At 54.6% G+C, this 16,628-nt stretch overlaps 1 protein-coding gene across 2 annotated transcripts in view; it reads right to left on the reverse strand.

The window, feature by feature from the left end:
* The window catches only part of ATP6V0D1 (ATPase H+ transporting V0 subunit d1), a 41,335-nt gene that overhangs the window by 4,150 nt on the left and 20,557 nt on the right, over positions 1 to 16,628 (reverse strand). For both annotated transcript variants that reach the window (XM_039888989.1, XM_039888990.1), the window contains exons 2-4: positions 10,627 to 10,798; positions 2,039 to 2,217; positions 418 to 497 (exon numbers count right to left, since the gene is read on the reverse strand). In XM_039888989.1, the coding sequence (XP_039744923.1) occupies positions 418 to 497; positions 2,039 to 2,217; positions 10,627 to 10,798 (431 nt within the window). The remainder of the gene's footprint in view (positions 1 to 417; positions 498 to 2,038; positions 2,218 to 10,626; positions 10,799 to 16,628) is intronic.

The raw sequence follows: 16,628 nt of genomic DNA on the forward strand, positions 1-16,628 counted from the left end.
TCCCCTCACTGTAACTGAGGACACTGTAGGCTCTGCTCAAGTGCCTGTCCTTGCTGGCAACACTCCAGGTGGGGTGAGCCTGAGAGCTATAGCCTGGGTGGTGGCTCATGACCCTCCTGGATGCAGGGAGAACAGCCATCCAGGAGCCAGCTCTGACAAGCCGAGCTGTGGAGCACCCGCCACTCCTGGTGATCTTATCTGGGTCTGCCGTGGGCGCCACGGGATGGAGAACCTGTTCTATGAAGCCTTGTGCCCATCGCGGGAGCCAGAAAGTGAGTGGATAAGCCCCCGGGGTTGAGCCTGGTGCAGTTGCATCCTGCCCCAGCACCCCACATAAATCACAGGCCGACCACACCCACAGTCCGCCAACCTGCAAGTCAAACCCCCACTGCTCACTGGGAGGCGGGGGAGTACTACCTTGTAGAGCGTATTGCGGATGATCTCAATGTTCATCTCATCGAGGTCCTGCTCTGAGATGCAGTCCTGGAAAAAAGCCGCTGAGGAGGAAAGACTGGGTGTGAGGGGTGGGAGAGTAGATGTAGCTTAGGTAAGAATCCTGCTAATGTTCAACTACCCGTGCAGGGCACAGAGGGCCCCTGCCACAATGCTCATCTGGCTGGGTACTGGGGGTTCCCTAACCTGGCCTAGGCTATTGCTTTGGAAGTGGTCCCCAAGCCCTGGGGCACGGACCAGTACCAGTCCATGGCCTGTTAGGAATTGGGCCGCACAGGAGGAGGTGAGCGGTGGGCAAGCCAGCGTATTTGCAGCCACTCCCTAGTGCTAGCATCACCGCCTCAGCTCTATCTCTGATTATCAGGCATTAAATCCTCACAGGAGCACCAGTCCCTGGTGCCAAAAAGGTTGGGGACCACTGCCCTAGGCTATACGCACTGACCTGAGCTTCTCCTGCCTTCTTGCTCCTAAAACTGATTTATAAAGGAGGCAGCTAGCCATAACATGATCTAATCACCGTTGGGGCAGACCCAAGCTCAGACCATGCCAAAGACAGGCTTGCATAAGAGGCCGTGACATCTTCCCTTCTTGAGGGGCTGCTGTGAATTTGGGGTTTGATGCTCACTTCTCTGCCTAAGGCCCACCTTTGGAAAACCAGCCTCCTTCCCCTTAGGACGATGAATGAGTTCAACAGCTGGGTGGGCATGGACCAGAGACCCAAGGGGCCACTGTTGAGCTAGAAGTAGAGACCAGAGCAGGATATAGCTCCCCCATCCTCAGGGGAGCCTGTGAACTCACTGGTCTCTTTTTTAAAGATGGATAAACTGAAGAAGCCACAAACAGCCCAGAACTAGCTCAGAGTTAATGGGAGACTCTATGACAGATAAGAAGGCATGGCTCAGGCCTCTTTGTGCAGGACTAAGTGCAACTTAGGGCCTAGTTGTTCAACCCTGGAGGCTTCCTGGAGGTGGTGCCCGGGGGACTAGGACCCTGGCTATGAGGGCACCCACTGATGATGGCCTTAATGCCTTCTCCCCAGCCTCCACGGCAGGCAAGAGCCAGTGCTGCCTAGGCGGGGCCCTGCAGGAAGCTCCCAGTTCCCCTTCCTTGGCCTCTAACATGAACCCTGCATCCTGCCGGACACTGCCTGACCTGGCCCCTGGGACTGTTCGGTAGAAGCAAGTGAAGCTATTTGCTTCCCTCTTGTGCCCATGGGAAGCCAGCCGCTCCCCCCCTGCTTGGGGCCACAGTTTATCAGCGCTTCCACTGATAGGGACCCGGGCCTCTCTCCACTCTCCCTGAGCTCAGCCCTCTTCTGCATTCTGAAAAATCATTCAGTTTCACAAAGACAGATAGTCTGAGTCAGGCCCTTGGGGTAGCTTGCCTGGGCCAACAAAGCAACAGTAAAGGAGAAGGCAGTGTGAGGAGGAGAGGATGGGAGGGGAAGTCGAGGGGAACATAAAGGTAGGCAGCAGAGGGCAGGCCTCACATTCTGGCTCAGGGTCACGCCAGGGATATGCAAACTTCACATTTGAGGCATTGACACTGATGCCCACCTCCTCCCTCCTCCATCTCAGCAGCTCACCCAGGGGTGTGTCCACCAGAATAGCATTGTAGAGCTCAGCAGGTGTCTGCGCAATGTTCACGGCCTCCATCTGCTCAAAGCTGCCTAGTGGGTGGCACTTGGGCACAAGCTCGGCGATAGAGCGCTGGTGCAGCGTGCCCGTGATGAGTAGGATCACGTTGTCAATCATGTAGCTGTAACTATGGGAGGCACACAACAGCAGGCAGCCCGTCACGGGGGGAGGGCAGCTGGAAGTCCGGACACCACACCCCTCTCCCCACACTGCACAGGACACCAGCTTCTTGACAATGAATGCTGTCTCAAGGGTGCTGCAGATAAGCGCCACTGGCCCATCTCCCTGCCCAAGTGTGCCTCCTATTCCAGTACCAAGAGCACAAGACAGACATGGCCCCTCCCTTGGTGGGGGAAGGGTAGAATTCATGCCCCATGAGCGACTGGGAAACAGGTAACTACCCCATAGTGTGAACAGTGTTCTAGCAGGACACGGGAACCATGGGCATATGGAGGTGAGGTGTACTGGTCAGCCTGGGAGATGAAAGAACTAGGAGATAAAAGTGGATTCTGGGAAGAGGGAATGGTGTATGCAAAGGCTTAGAGGCATTCACTGAATGGCAGCCACATTCAAGGAACTGAGCACAGTCAGGGCTGGCAGAGGGAAAGGGCAGTACTGGCAGCAGGCTGGGGCCTGGCAACTGGTCCAGCAGGCTGAGCTGAGGGTCCTGCCTTCATTTTTAGCAAGAGGAATCCATGAGCAGGATGTAAGCAGGGAGTATACAGTCCAGTTAGGGTCACACTGGCTGCTGGGTAGGAACAGAGAGGGAGGGGAAAATGTCAAGGATCGGAGAGGCTGAGGAATAGGGTGGAGAGAAACTTCTCTAGGGAAGGCCAGTGGGAGGGCCCCTTTGAAGTAAGGCCCCAGGACAGACAGAGATGGAGCAGGCAGACAGCAGCCCTGCATAGCCCACTCCAAAGACAAAGTGCTGCCTCCTCAAGGCCAGGGCCAGGTGTCTGCCCAGAAGAGCCTAGAGGAGACCCAGAGACCTGGACAGGAGGCTGGGCTCCGGTCAGTCCCAGGCCGAGGCTCCCTGCGCTCCAGCACTCACTCTCTGTTCTGGACAGTACATGGGCAGCAGAGGGGGCTGTGAAGCTGGGGAGGAATGGAGCTGCCCAGTTAAGACTTGGCAAGAGGCAGCTTTGCCTCTTGCCATTAAGACAATGCCACAAAGGGCCTAAGCAAAGAATTCTGTGTAGTCACCTATGTGGGGATAGGTTAAAGAGGGGGAGAGGGCCACAGTCAGGCTTCAGTAGCCACAACATTCCTCTAGCCTGTCACTCTTGATGAATTCAGGAGACAAAGGAGCTGGATGAGGCCTGGGGGAGGACATCCTCCAAGGCCAGAACGGGGTTCTCGCTGAAGGGTGAGAGGTGGGGTGAAGGCTGCTGCCCTGAATTGGGCACTGAACACAGTCCCATTGAGCTTTGAGTGAGCCACAACCAAGCCCCTGTCCTGTGACAATATCTTGAGCACCAGTGCTGAGGCTGTCTAAGGAAGACCCCCAGTAGGAATGGCCTCCCAATATCAAAGGAAGAAAGGGAAGGAGGCTGATGGCCCAGGCTTTAGCTCAGAGGGCTAGCCACTGGGGGAGCTCCCACGGGGCCCTCCACGAAGGCAGCAGGAGGAAGAAGTCACAGCTCCTGTCCTGGCCTGACCCCCACTCCTCCTGCTTGCCGCTCCCCCAGCTCCCACCCAGCCGAGCACCCTGCTACGACCTCTGTTCTCCTGGGCTTAGGGCCAGGCAGCTGCCCTCTCTCCTCCCCCAGTCTGGCTGGGTCAGCTACAGGATGTGTGCTGAGAAGACACAGGCCCCCCTCTTCTCACACTGAGGGCTTCAGGCAGGGCCCACTTGCAGTTGTATGCCAAGAGGCCCAAATGGCCAGCCTTCTGACCCTGACCTGACAGAGCTGGCAGAGTGGAGGAACCGCCAAGAGGTCCAGAGCTTTGTGCCTTGGTCTCTGGCCCCAGCCTGCATCTTCGCTACCCTGGACAACACATTCCTCTTGCCCTTGATGCCTCTGGAATCTCATGTACCCCAGGATCATGCTACACACCACATCCTACACCTCATCCAGCCCCACTCTAGCCATCATGTTCCCTGAGACAGCCATAAGGATTCTGCAAATGCTCTTTTATGCTCTCACAACCCTTTGGACAGGAAGGGAGAGAACAGCGTACCTCTTAGACCTGTACTATCCAACTGATTCCACAACCACCTGCAACACCAACCATCAGAGGAAATAAGGCACGGAGTGCAGGCACCAGCCTGTCACACCATAAGACAGAAGAGCTCTTTGTCCCCATGGTCAGTGTCCACACACCTCTACTCATGTCCAGGGTTCCCATGCCCTAGGGCTCCACACTCCCCATCTGGCCTTGTCTTCTCACAGGGATCCCCAAAAGCCAGTCTTCCTTTTCTAAACCTCCCCACTCCTTATGCCCACAAATTAGGGTATTTGTTTATGTTGGGAGTAGGGCTGGGGTCAGGGCCCAAGGGAGGTACCTCAGGATCCTGGCCCCACCTCAGAGGAGACCTTGTGGGAAGATTCTGCTGTTTGGCTTTGCTGCTGTCCCTCCAGTGATATGGAACAGACCAGCTATGACTCACTTTTCAGACCTGACAGCAGATGTGGGGGCTGATGGTTGCACCCCCTGGCTGACCCCAGCCTCTCCTGCTAGAAATCTTAGCTGGCACCAAGGAAAACGCCGAGCCAAGTAAGGGTCGCTTGTGATCACACACCCCCAGCCCCTTCCAAGGCACCCTTCTAACCCAGGTTAGGCCAGCCTTGGATGATCCTGTGCCAGGCCCAGCACTTCCCTCCCCATAGGTCAACTACGAAGTTGCTATAGCAGCAGCCCCTGTTTCTCTCCCCTGCCCAATGAGAGCCAGAATCCTCCTTCTTGAGCAAAAGGAGGCAGGGCAGGCCTGGCAGAGATGACACAGGCCTAGCTGTCTGCTTCTCTCCCAAGGCCAAGGCCTTCAGCAGACAGGGAAATCCTCCTCTTCCATGCCTGGCTTCAGCAGCTGCCTCCTGGCCCATAGAAAGCCACTCTACCAGTCCTCCCCTCATTTGGCCTCAATAAGAGAGAATGAGGTTCCAGCTGGTCAGCATCTCCCTTCAGAGGAAGACAGCTGAGGAGTGTACAAGCGGCTGCCCGCCAGGCCAAAGAGGCCCTCATGGAGTGAGAATGGGGCAGTCTATATTCCTCTGCCTGGAGGCCCTCCCTTGCCCTATGCCTTGAAGATTCAACTTGGGCCCACAGAAATCGTGGGTTGGAGTTTAAGAAGCCACTTCCTACAAGAAGTCTTCAGAGTCCCTAGCCAAGCCCTGTCTCTCTGGTGTGCCCCTTGGCGCCACCTGCTGGAACAGCATGGCTTACTTCCATGTTCTCACCATCCCAGTGGTGGGGCCAGTCTGGTGCTGATGAAGAGGCCAGCATCCCTGCCAGTCTGTCCATTCATAGCTCCCAGCAGGAGCTATTAGTAACAGTATCTATGCTCAGTCACATCTGAGTCTTCAGAGACTCACCCAGGGTGGAAAGTGAAGAGATATCAAGCTATGCTGTCAGCATACCAGCTGTCAAGCCTGTTTCCCTTCTGCAATCAGGATGACTGTAGCATGGCCCATAAAAGAACTACTGAAGCCTTGATCTTCCCCTCATTAAAATCCTCTCCCATTCCATAGGTGCAGTTGGATTCTCCCACTTTACCTAAGCCTTATTGGCCTTGAAGAGCTCCTACTTTTTCTCCCTCAGGCTTAGGAAAACTATGGGTTCTGGCTCTTCCTCAAGGCAGGAGCCAGGTCTAACTCAGGACCCAGAAACCATAGCAGGTCTATAGCCCTAGCCTGTAAAAACCCTGCCATCAACCCAGAAACACTAGTTGTGGACAATGAGGGCTGGAGGGCCAGGATAGGGAAGCCTAAGGAACCCTGATGCAACAGGGCCCAAGTAGGGCCCAAGGCTGAAGCAACATGTCCTGGAGAAAATGGCAAGTGTGCTAATAAGCCTACAGGGCGCTTGAGGCCATTGTCCGGGAATAAAGCCTCCTTCCAGCTGCCCACTACAGGCTGGTGGCACTGAGGCCCCTGGTACAGGAGAAAGATGGCACCTTACCTTCCCCAGATGATGTAAGTTACCATGCTCAGGCTCTGCCAATGGGCACCTGGTCTGCAGGCAGGTATTGCACACTGGGGATGGCCCCCTTCAGGGAGGCTCACTCATCTGAGGACAAAGGTCTCTGGGGCCCACCTGAGAATCCCTAGAGACCAAACTCATTTCTCCCACAAGCAACTCTCCTGGCTTCCCGAATGGGAAACCATCATGGAATGGCCTAGGTCAAGACCCCCTCCAAAGCCAAAAAACCCTAATAGAAACTCTATCCCAAGTCACACAGCAAGTTAATGGCTGGGCCTGGAAGAAGCCTTTAGTACAGTGACATATTACATGTTACTGCACGAGCTTGAACTGAATCCTTTCAAGATCATATGACTAATGACAGTCTATTTTAGGAAGACCTCTCTCACTCAGGGTCTGTCTGTTCATGCCAGGCAGCTGCCTCCATTCTGGCCACCCACTCTCCCAACTGGCTTCCCTAACCCCACCTGATCCTGGAGTCTTCTCAGTGCTGGGAAGCCTTCTTTGACCCCTGGCTCCATCTGTGGCAGCTACTCACAGGCCTATTCAGGAGCTGTCTACACCACCACCAGCCCCCATCCCGTTGCATCTATATATCTCCCTCCCTTTTGGCACTGGGCCTAGCCCAGAGCTGATACTGGTAATGTGTGTTGGCTGACGGCTGGCTGAGATCTACAAAACCACTGGACACTGTGTCTCACCACGGGAGGGCATAGGAGGTCTTGACCAGCTTCTGCTTGCACTTCTTCAGTGACATGGAAATCACTGCCTCCTGCAAAAGCCTGTTCTGGCCACCCTGGGGCAGCTCCAAAGGCAACTAAGAGATTCCTTTAAGGGATGGAGCTAAGGTGATTTCTGTGGTGGTCCCAACCTCCACCCTAACTGGACCAGCTTTGCTTGTGGGCAGCAATGGCATTGTTCCCTCAAGTCTTCACACCCAGGATGGAGCCTCTAGCTGACACTTCCACCACCTGGGGGACTGCACTCTCCTCTCTGGTTACCTTCTTCTGGACATCTCTAGGGTATGGGCTTCACGTTCCATCTGCTCAGGACAAGTATGGCTCCCTCAGTCTAGAATTCCCTTCCCCCAGCTCTTCCTTTAAATGCCTCTCCCCTCAGCTAAATAGCCACCTCTTTAGGGAAGCCAGTTCTAAATCCCCAGCTGGGGAGAGATCTCCTAGATGGGTCCCTATAGAAGGGTTCACTCCTTTCTACAATAGCAGTCCTTACTCCTGGGATAAGCCAGAGTAGAGGTAGAAGAGGTGGAGTGGAGGAAGAAGAGCAGCCAGGGAAGTAGGCATTAAATCAGAGAGACACCGTGAGAGGAAGAAGACTGCTGGGGGCAGTTGAGAGAGGTGTGGCTCTTGATTAGGCCTGGAGACCTTGGCTACATGAAGATCAGTGGTAACCTTAGCCAGCGCCTTGCAGTAGAGTGATGAGACTGCTGGAAGCTAACTGGAGACTCAAAGGATGGAGGGACGTGAGAGAACAGTCAGTGAATACAAAAGTTTAGGACTTATGGTTTTTAATGGTGTGAGAGATTTGAGTTTTTTAAGATGCTGACAGGAAGAATCTGGAAAGGAAGGTGGCTGAACTGACAGAAATGCAGATGAATGGCCACTTAGGGTCCAGGGCATGGGCTGAAGGACATTGGCAGAAGGACCCAAGGGAAGGGTGCCTCTGCCACTGGGTTGGAGTTGGGGGGTACAGATGCAGTGCTGGGAGGACTGGCCTCTATTGTCTCTGTGGAAGAGAGGTAGGCGATCAGCCCAGAGAGACGGCTGGTGGGTGGGAGAGGGATGATGTTTAATATGGGGAGGTAGTCTTCCCACCCTTCCGGGGGCGCTGCAGAATGCTGAGTAGAGAGCAAGTGGCCAGCTGGGCAGGGACAAGCCAAGGCCAGCTGAGCTGGTCTACATGCATGTCTGGCAGCAGGGATCATCCGCTCAACGCTGGCTGGTTCCCCCAGCTTAGCTCCCAGCAGCAGAGGCGGGGGAGGGTGCCTCAGGCTGGAGGCTGGCTGGGATTCCTCCAGGGCTGGGGGGCTGCCAGCCGGGCGGGACCAAGAGATGGGCAGCCAAGAGAGCTGCGATGTTGGCAGAAGAGTGCTTGAATGATGGACCAGGGAACTTCAGCTGGGGAGGGAGGAAAACGAAGACAGAAGGGGCAGCAGGGGAGGAAACAAGGCCCAGTGTCCTGCTGAATCCGGAACCCACGTCCCACAAGGGACTGAGAGTGGGCTGGAGGGCCTGAAGGCTGTGGGTAGAGAGGGAGTGCCTGACTCAGCGATTTTAGGAGTGGAGCAGTTCCAGGGTGATATGGCCTTGGGCAGCCATTGGTGGGGGTGGCTGAAATGGAGGGCAGAGAAGCGGGTCACTGGAGATGACGAGGTCATAGTCTGAGTAGCCACAGATTCAGACAGGCTGACACGTGGCTGCTGAGCTCTTCCTGAGTGAGGGCAGGAGTAAGGGGACGGGAAGATTGTAAGCCACAATCACCCATGAATGGAAGGGGTGGGAAGTGACAGCCTGCCATAGGATAGTGCTTGGCTGCTTTAAGCTTACTTGGTGCTTGCAGCCAACCTCCAGCAAAGAGCTGGCGGCTGTGCAGCCTCAGTTACGCTCAGAACTGTCTCTGGTTTCATGGCCTGGCAGGCTGGGACCAAGCCTCTCAGGGCATCAAGACAGGCCAGGGCCTGGCTACATAGGCAGATGGCCAAGCGGGCAGCGGGATGAAAGACATCTGCTCTCTGACCGCTGTCATGGGATCAGGTTAGGCCTCCTCTGGCCAGCCTAGCTGGCAAGAACAGAACATTCACCAGGAAACTGAAGGAACCTTGTGCAGACAAGGTGAAGTCTGGGCTTTGGCAATAAATGTACTGTTTCCTTGTATGGCTTCAGTTCTGGCCTTGGGGCAAGGGGCACGCAAAGTGCTGTGGTGTGATTCCCAATGCAGCAACACAAGACACACCCCATCTCTTGGCCTCCTGCCCCAGTAGGGCCATATCAGCTATACCTTGACTGGGCCTAGGGCAGGGACCATGGGCCCAGCCAGGACAGCAGGGAGGCCCAAGAGAAAGAAGCCTGTGGCCAGGAGAGAGCCTGATTCCCAGCCTGGGTGGGTTCCCTGAGCCCTTAGGTGACCCAGCCTGTGGCCCCTGAGGATGGAGCCCTTCTGGCTACAGCCCCCACTTGAGCAAGTGGATCTTGAGTAGTGGCTATTCCTGGCTGGGGCAGAGGAAGAATCAGGCCAGGCAGCAAGAATTTAGCCCTGTTCCTTCAGGCACAAGCAGGGCAGGTGTGCCAGGTCCTAAGGAGCAGAGAGAGGGCACCGTAATCAGGGAATGGTAAAAGCTAGATGGTACCCAGAGAATGCCTGGAAATACTTCCCTAAAACACACATTTCACACTCTTCCAACTCAGAACACACTCATTATAACCCAGCCACCAAACATGCTTCTGCTCACCACTGTGTGAGGCAGCCACCTGGACAGGGGCTATCTCTTTGTCCACCTGGCCTTGGCTCATGACTCCTGCAGAGGGGGCTCTCTACCTTCCTGTTTCCATAGGTAAACCTGGCAAGCAGAGGCTGCCTTGAACAAGTGCCCTCCACTAGCCCGCAGGTCCCAGGTCTATTCCTCTTTCAGCATCTCCAGGAACTTAGTGGAGGCAGGGCTATACCCGGGGGTTAGACGATGGGGAAACTGGGCAGCCAAGGATCATAAGCACAGCGGCCTGGCCAGAACTTGGAAAGGTAGCCAAATATTCAGCACCCTGACCATCCTTTCTCCCTGAAACCCAAGGCCAAGGTCAGAAAAGAGGAAGAATGGGCTTCAGCCCAAACAGGAGCAGAAAGCCTGAATTATACATCCCAAGAACCTGGCTCTTCAGAGCTCTGTCCATCCCCTGACCTCTGACCCTGGCATGGAGGGGTGGGGGGCCCTGTGAGTGTTCAGTGTGGGTGCTGTAGGGTGAGTGAGAAAAAGGTCTTCCCACCCCAATCTCTGTAATGCCAAAGGTGCAGGGAAAGGTGCTTCATCCAGCACGACAGTGTAGGACATTCGACTGCCCACCAGATTCCCAGCCATCAGTGAAGTGGCTGATGACCCCCCTCTATGGGTGGTGGTCTGGAGGTCCAGAGTTGTTGAATGACCAGCCCAGCCATACAGCCAGGAGCAGCTGGCCAAAGTGCATGCTGGGTCAGGTCCATCATGTACAGCTGTCTCACTTAGAGTGTGTGTGTGTATGTGTGAAAGCTGTCTCACCTAGTGTGCATGTGTGTGTATGTGTGAAAGCTGTCTCACCTAGTGTGCGTGCATGTATGTATGTGTGAAAGCTGTCTCACCTAGTGTGCGTACGTGTGTGTGTGTATGGGGGGTATTATAGGGCGCACTCACGTAATAAAGTCCAGGAAGCTGGCGAGTGGCTCGTAGGCATGGTTCCTCATGTGGCGGAACTCTACCACCATCTTCTCCTTGAGCCGGTCATCAATGACTGACACTGTCAGTGGTGATGCCTCATTGGCAAGGAAGTTGCCGTAGTCAGTGCTCTGCAGGTGCAGCTTCAGGTCTGAAACCCAAGGGTGGAGGTGAGGGCTGGCCATGCTGAGCTTCCCCAGGGCCCCAAGTTCCTATCCCCTGTGGAGTTGTATCCTGCTGCTACCTGACCTCCTGTCCCCCTCCCTGTTGGCTCAGGGCCTACTCCAAAGCAGTCAGCCAAGGTCCAAGAGATGCCCCGATCCTTGGGCCTCGAGCCAGTACACTGTCCAAGCAGAGTACAGAGTCTAAGCATAAGCAGAACCGTTGTTCCTCCGAATGACAAGGCCTGGGAAACCCCAACCCAAGGTGCCATTCGCAAGCCTTTGAAGCCCTTCTGCCTGGTGGGCTCTAGAATGGCCCTAACCTAGAGCAGAATAAGACAGAGGCCCTGCTTTCCAGGGCCTCAGGGCAAACAGAGCAAGCCAACATACCCCCAGGCAGAAACGACAGATAGGAAATAAAGGAAATGCCACAAGCCATGGAAGTAGAGTGGAGAGGGCAGCGAGAAATGGCTGAGAGGATGAGAGAGCATATTGGGCAGGCCATAGTAGAGGGCAGGGACAGGAAAACATACAAAGATAAACAGCCAGAAGGATGGCCGTAAGTGACAGGTGGCCGAGAGGGCAAATGAATAGTGTGAGGGGAAGAAGAGGCTGAGAGAAGAATGGCCTTGCTCTAGGAGTGGCTGGGGGCAGGCAGGCAATACTGTAGGCTCTCCTGAGCTCTTAGGGACAGAGGTGAGGAAAAAGGAAGGACAGGACAGAGCAGAAGGGCTCTGGGGAGGCAGGACAGGTTAAGACTCGGTGGGATCACAGCAACAACCTAACAGTCTCCTAATTTTGCCATTGCCTCCCATGCTCCAGTCTGTTCTCCATATGCAGCCAGATTTATCTTAAAACACAAAGCAGACCACATCACCTGTCCGTATATCCTTACCTCAAGGCCTTTCCCTGTCCCCTTGCCTGGAAAGTGATGATCTCTCCTTAAACACCCCTCTGCAGAGGCCTCTCCTACAGCCCCAAAACCCGTCCTTTCATTTGTGCTCTTTTTCTTTGTAAAACATACCCCTCCTGACACAGACATATAAGCTCCATGACAGCAGAGTTTAGGTCACTATGGTATCCTGGAGTATGTTCTTGTGTGTTTTCATGCTCAGTAAGTAACTGTGGACTAAGCGAAAGACTGGGGAGAGGGTTGGTAAAGACAGCAGGAAGGTTTACTCCTGGCTTTTGAAACGGGGAACAGTGTGGTAGTTATAGCATACCAAGGACAATGGCTGAGAAGGAACCATGTGTGCGTGCATGTGTGTATGAAGGCCCAACAGCCAGGGCTGGCTTCTGCTGCAAGAGACTGCATGCTTTCCATCCCCTGGGGAAGTTAGTTACCCAAGGACAACAGGAAAGGTGACACTTGTGAACATGTCCAGAAGTCCTCCTGACCAAGGCCTCACTGTGTCTGCGGGCATGAAAGGCCACGCTATCCTGCCTGGGCTGCTTAACAGATAGCGAATAAATTTAAAAATTAAAAAAAAAAAAAAAATTTTTTATTAAAAAATAAAAATAAAAGAGACTAAGACCCATAAACCCTCTACAGGCTTAGGGGACCGCTGTGATGCCCCTCCTCCTATACCCCATGAGAAGAATGCTCCCAACCTGCAGCCAGGTAGGCTAAAGGAGATGGAAGTATATGTGGGAGGGAGAGGGAAGAGGGAGGAGTGTCCATGCTGCTGGAGTAGACGCCTTCCACCTGCATCTCTGGGTGGCAACTGGGGGTAGGCAGCACTCACGTCCTCTGTGGCTCCTGGGCACTCAGAGAAAGGACTTGAACCTCATGAGGCCTACAGGAGGCCTTTGCCATCTGCTGCCTTCACCATCACTCTACTATTCACACCTACTTTTCTTCCATGGCCACTCAAAAGAGGGACAGAACTAAGGGGAAGATGGAACAGGGAGAAGCCACCAGCCCCCTGCTCTGCCACATGGACACTGCTGCCTTTTTGCCTCAAAGATGTACACACTCATATGTTTTCATCCCAGGCCATCTGCCATGAGCGCCTGTCCCAGGCTCTATTTCTCCCTATCCTCACCATAGCCTGGCCAAGGCCTACTTACACCTGAAATAAGGCATGTGTGAGAGAAGGTGCTTTGCTCAGTAATACTTGAGTTATTGTAATATTTAATTGCCCATTTGGTTGTTACAGAAAAAATCTTAACTGTAATAATGGCTGTTGATGTAATAGTATAACACCTGTATTTCTATCTCTTGTAATGGGCTTTATATGCTAGATGTTAATGCCCTTGACCTTGGGCAAGGGCACGACCCTTTTTAAAAGAAACATGGTTTACTTGCTCAAAACTGATCAGTTTTTAGAGATCCTTGAAATAGTTTTTGTGGGTGTGAAGCAAATGGCGAGAATATGATGAATTGGTCTCTCCTCTTTTCATAGTATTGAAATTAAGTCTACTTAATTTACCAAGTCATACTCATGCCCTGATTTTATGTACTTTTATCTATCAATAAACATTATGATACTTGAAAAAAAAGTGGGCCAAGGGTTCTAGCCGGGCACAGCAGGTGCTCAGAGCCCCACTAGGGAAGGCTATGAAGTGGACAGCAGCTAGAAGCCCAGCCAGAATGTGGTATTCTACTGTCTGGAGCAGTAGCTGCCAGCCCAAATCTGTCCATTTATCCACCCAGCCACCGCAGCCAGTTGAGAGTCCTTCTTAGGCAATGAGACTTCTTCTCCTCCAGCTCACCGCTGGGCCTGGAGGCCAGGCCAGATGTATAGGACCGAAACCTCTTGGCAGAGTCCCTCATGCCAACTCTACTCTCCAGGACAGTGAGTACCAGGCCTGGACCCCAGCCCAGCCTCTTGACTCTAACCCTCTAAAGTATCCAGAGGCTGGGCTTCCCCCAGGTGTCTTTGCACATGCCACCAGGAGGCTTCCCTGAGTGCCATCACTGTTACCCCCAACTCTAGCCTCTCTAGGTCTCCTGCAGTGTGCAACTTCCTCTGCCCCAGCCTCCACCTTTGCTCCACATGGCTTCTCTCCCCAGAAAGGTTTGTTCAATTTCTCCACCATCAAGTACCCTCTCCCCTCTCCAGCCCCAATGACTCCATCTAACACCTAGAACTGGTCAGTATTCATCTCTCCTTTAGCCTGCTGAGTACTCAGCACCCTGCCAGGAGCAACCTGTGTGCCTGAAATCAGAGAGAACATGAAACTCATCCAGGGTACCATAGTTAGGCATGGAGAGGCCAGGGGTCAATCAGACCTGGTGGATTCTATCCATCTGCAACTCTGGTCTCCTTCCCTCCCTGCTCTTTACATCCTTGACCACATTCTCCATAGCCCTTGGCCCAGAATGAGCCTTTCAAATATGGATCCAGCTACCCAGACACACTTTAGTCCCAAAAGAGCTGGCAGGTGGCAGAGAGGTAAGAGAGGCCAAGGAATGCTACCTCACTGACCTCTAAGGCAGCCTAGACAGTCAGGATAGAGACCTTGGACTGCCATGACACATGGACGAGCCCCTCTGGCATCGCTTGTGGCATCAGCCATTCCTTGAGAAGCTAAGAATGTGTGCATTTGAATAAGAGGGGCAAAGTTGAGGGTGGGCTCGCCTTTGCATGCCCCCCAGCCGCTGGGGCTTAGCAAAGGCCTTAAAGCAAACACCCCTGCCTTGGCTGCTGCTTTCTGCTGACGCTGCATCTGAGGAAGCCACAGCCCCTAGCACTGCTGGAACACAGACAGCTGGGTGGTTTCTGCTGGCGTTTGTCAGATCAGAACAAACCCGGGAGACTCTACCAAGAATCCTGCCCAAGGCCTGGGAGTCTTCCTTACCAGGAAACTCATTTTTAAAAGCCCCCAGGGACGATGTCAAAGGGCTGTTCCAGACCACTTTCCTGAGCCAAGCCCCGTGTCTCCCTGTGACCCAGGGAAAGGTGACAGCCTGCCAACCAGGAAGATGACTTGGATCACTCAGATCGGCCCACACAGGGCTTCTGAACCAGCTCTGACCCTGTTTGAGAAACCTGGCGCCCAGGCCCAATGGCTGGCAGCCCCAAGCCCTTTAGACAGTCCTCAGGGCTGGGACAAGGTCCATTAGAAACCTCCCCCCACACCCCCAGCTTCCTGCTCAATCTGAGGGATGCAAGGAGGAGGGGGTGGGACTGGGGTTGTGGGGGGCGGTGGGGATCCAAGCACAGGAGAGGCCTGGAACTTGTTGAGAGCTTCGTGGGAGACCTGGCCACCCAGCCCTGGCCCAGCCCCCAAGGGCAGCCGAGGACGCCAGGGGCTATGAGAAGGCATGGGCTAGTTCTGTTCTGTGCCCTGAGCTCAGCAGCCTGACAGCCTCTGTGATGGCCCCTGAGAGTCCCAGACGTGCCTGGGCTGAGGCATGAGCAGTGTCCTGGTTAGCACAGACTCGAGGGACGGCTCTGGTCTACCCACAAGCCCAGCTGTCTACCCCAAATCCTCCCATCCCTGGCCCAAAACCAGGAATGTCTGGTCAACTTGGGATCTCTCACAGCAAAAGACTTCCTCAGATGCTGATTTCTCACGTCCAAGAAGATGCTGTTGCTATCAAGAAGTTAGCTCTGCAGTCTGACCTACATCCCTCCGCAAAGGAAGCTGACCAACTCAGCTTTCCAGTGCCTCCAGACTTCCCTGAGGGCCTTGGGCCTGCTCCTCAGCACCCCTCACCGACCTAGGACCTTCTCAGACTTTCTCTGCTTCCCAGTGTTGCCTGTCCTGATGTTCTGGGGACTCTCTCCCCAACTCCATCTCCTGGCGCCTCCCAGGTCTCCTCACCACCACAGTGGCCTTTTGCTGGCTTCCTGCCCCAAATTGTGGCTCCCTGCTTCCAAGTCCACTCTCCACCAGAGTGAAGTCTTCAAACATGTCATTATCACTTTTAGCCAGAAGCCTCTGTGGCCCCAGAACTAGAGCCCTGCCTCCTCCCTACGGCTTGTGAGACCCCATGCCCTCAATCCTAGTACTGCCTCACCCTCAGCCCCTGACTTTGGGCCCTACCAGTGCTATTCTTCACCTAGGACGACCTGCCTGTGATCTCTGCCCCAAGCAAGTGCTCCAGGGAAGTCCACAGGATGCCCTAAAGAGAAGCCTTTGAAGTGCAGGAAACAGGGCTGCTTCCTCAGGCCTAGCCAGAGAGACTGCATTGGAAGGGAACACCCCCAGCATGGAAAGTGAGAGCCCTTGCCTCCTCTATAAGGCACCACTGTCCACCTTGAGGTTACCCGTGTCACAGACCATTGCCCCAGCTCTGGTAGGGTCCAGCGGAGCTCGCTGAAGGCACCTGAGCAGGCTACAGCCCAACACTGACCTGGCATGGCTGTGCCTCCCAGGGCTTGTATGGAGGGCTGCACCAGACTCAAGCTGGCCCCACAGCTTCCATATGTCCCTCTACCCGGTGCTCATCCCTCAACCCAGGTCTTCTGGGCCAGGACTAACTAGTAGCAGAACCCTGGCCCCAGCTGGCACCTCCAATTACCAACCCAGCCCCTGATTAGCAGGAGGGCACGGGGACCCCTAGCCTGACCTACACTCTCTACAGGACAAAGTGTGGGCTTGGCAGCCAGCCCCAGCCAGGCCTTGAGAGGTGGCAGCTGGGCAGTCCTGTCTCCCATCCACTTTCTGAAACCTTTCCCAGATCCTGCCAGCCCTGAAAGTGATCTTTCAGCCCCTACAGCGATCCCAAGGGCAAGAGGCATGGGGCCTCTCTAGCCTCCAAGCCTCTGCAGCCCCTCCCCAAGGGCACCAGGGAGGCAGGGAGGGAGGGTCTAGGTCTTGGCCCCTTGCAGCCCCAGGAGCCCAACAGGCATAGAGGCAGCCCTTGGC

The sequence above is a fragment of the Pteropus medius genome, unplaced genomic scaffold (assembly GCF_902729225.1).
Source record: "Pteropus medius unplaced genomic scaffold, Ma_sr-lr_union100, whole genome shotgun sequence".
Classification (NCBI taxonomy): domain Eukaryota; kingdom Metazoa; phylum Chordata; class Mammalia; order Chiroptera; family Pteropodidae; genus Pteropus; species Pteropus medius.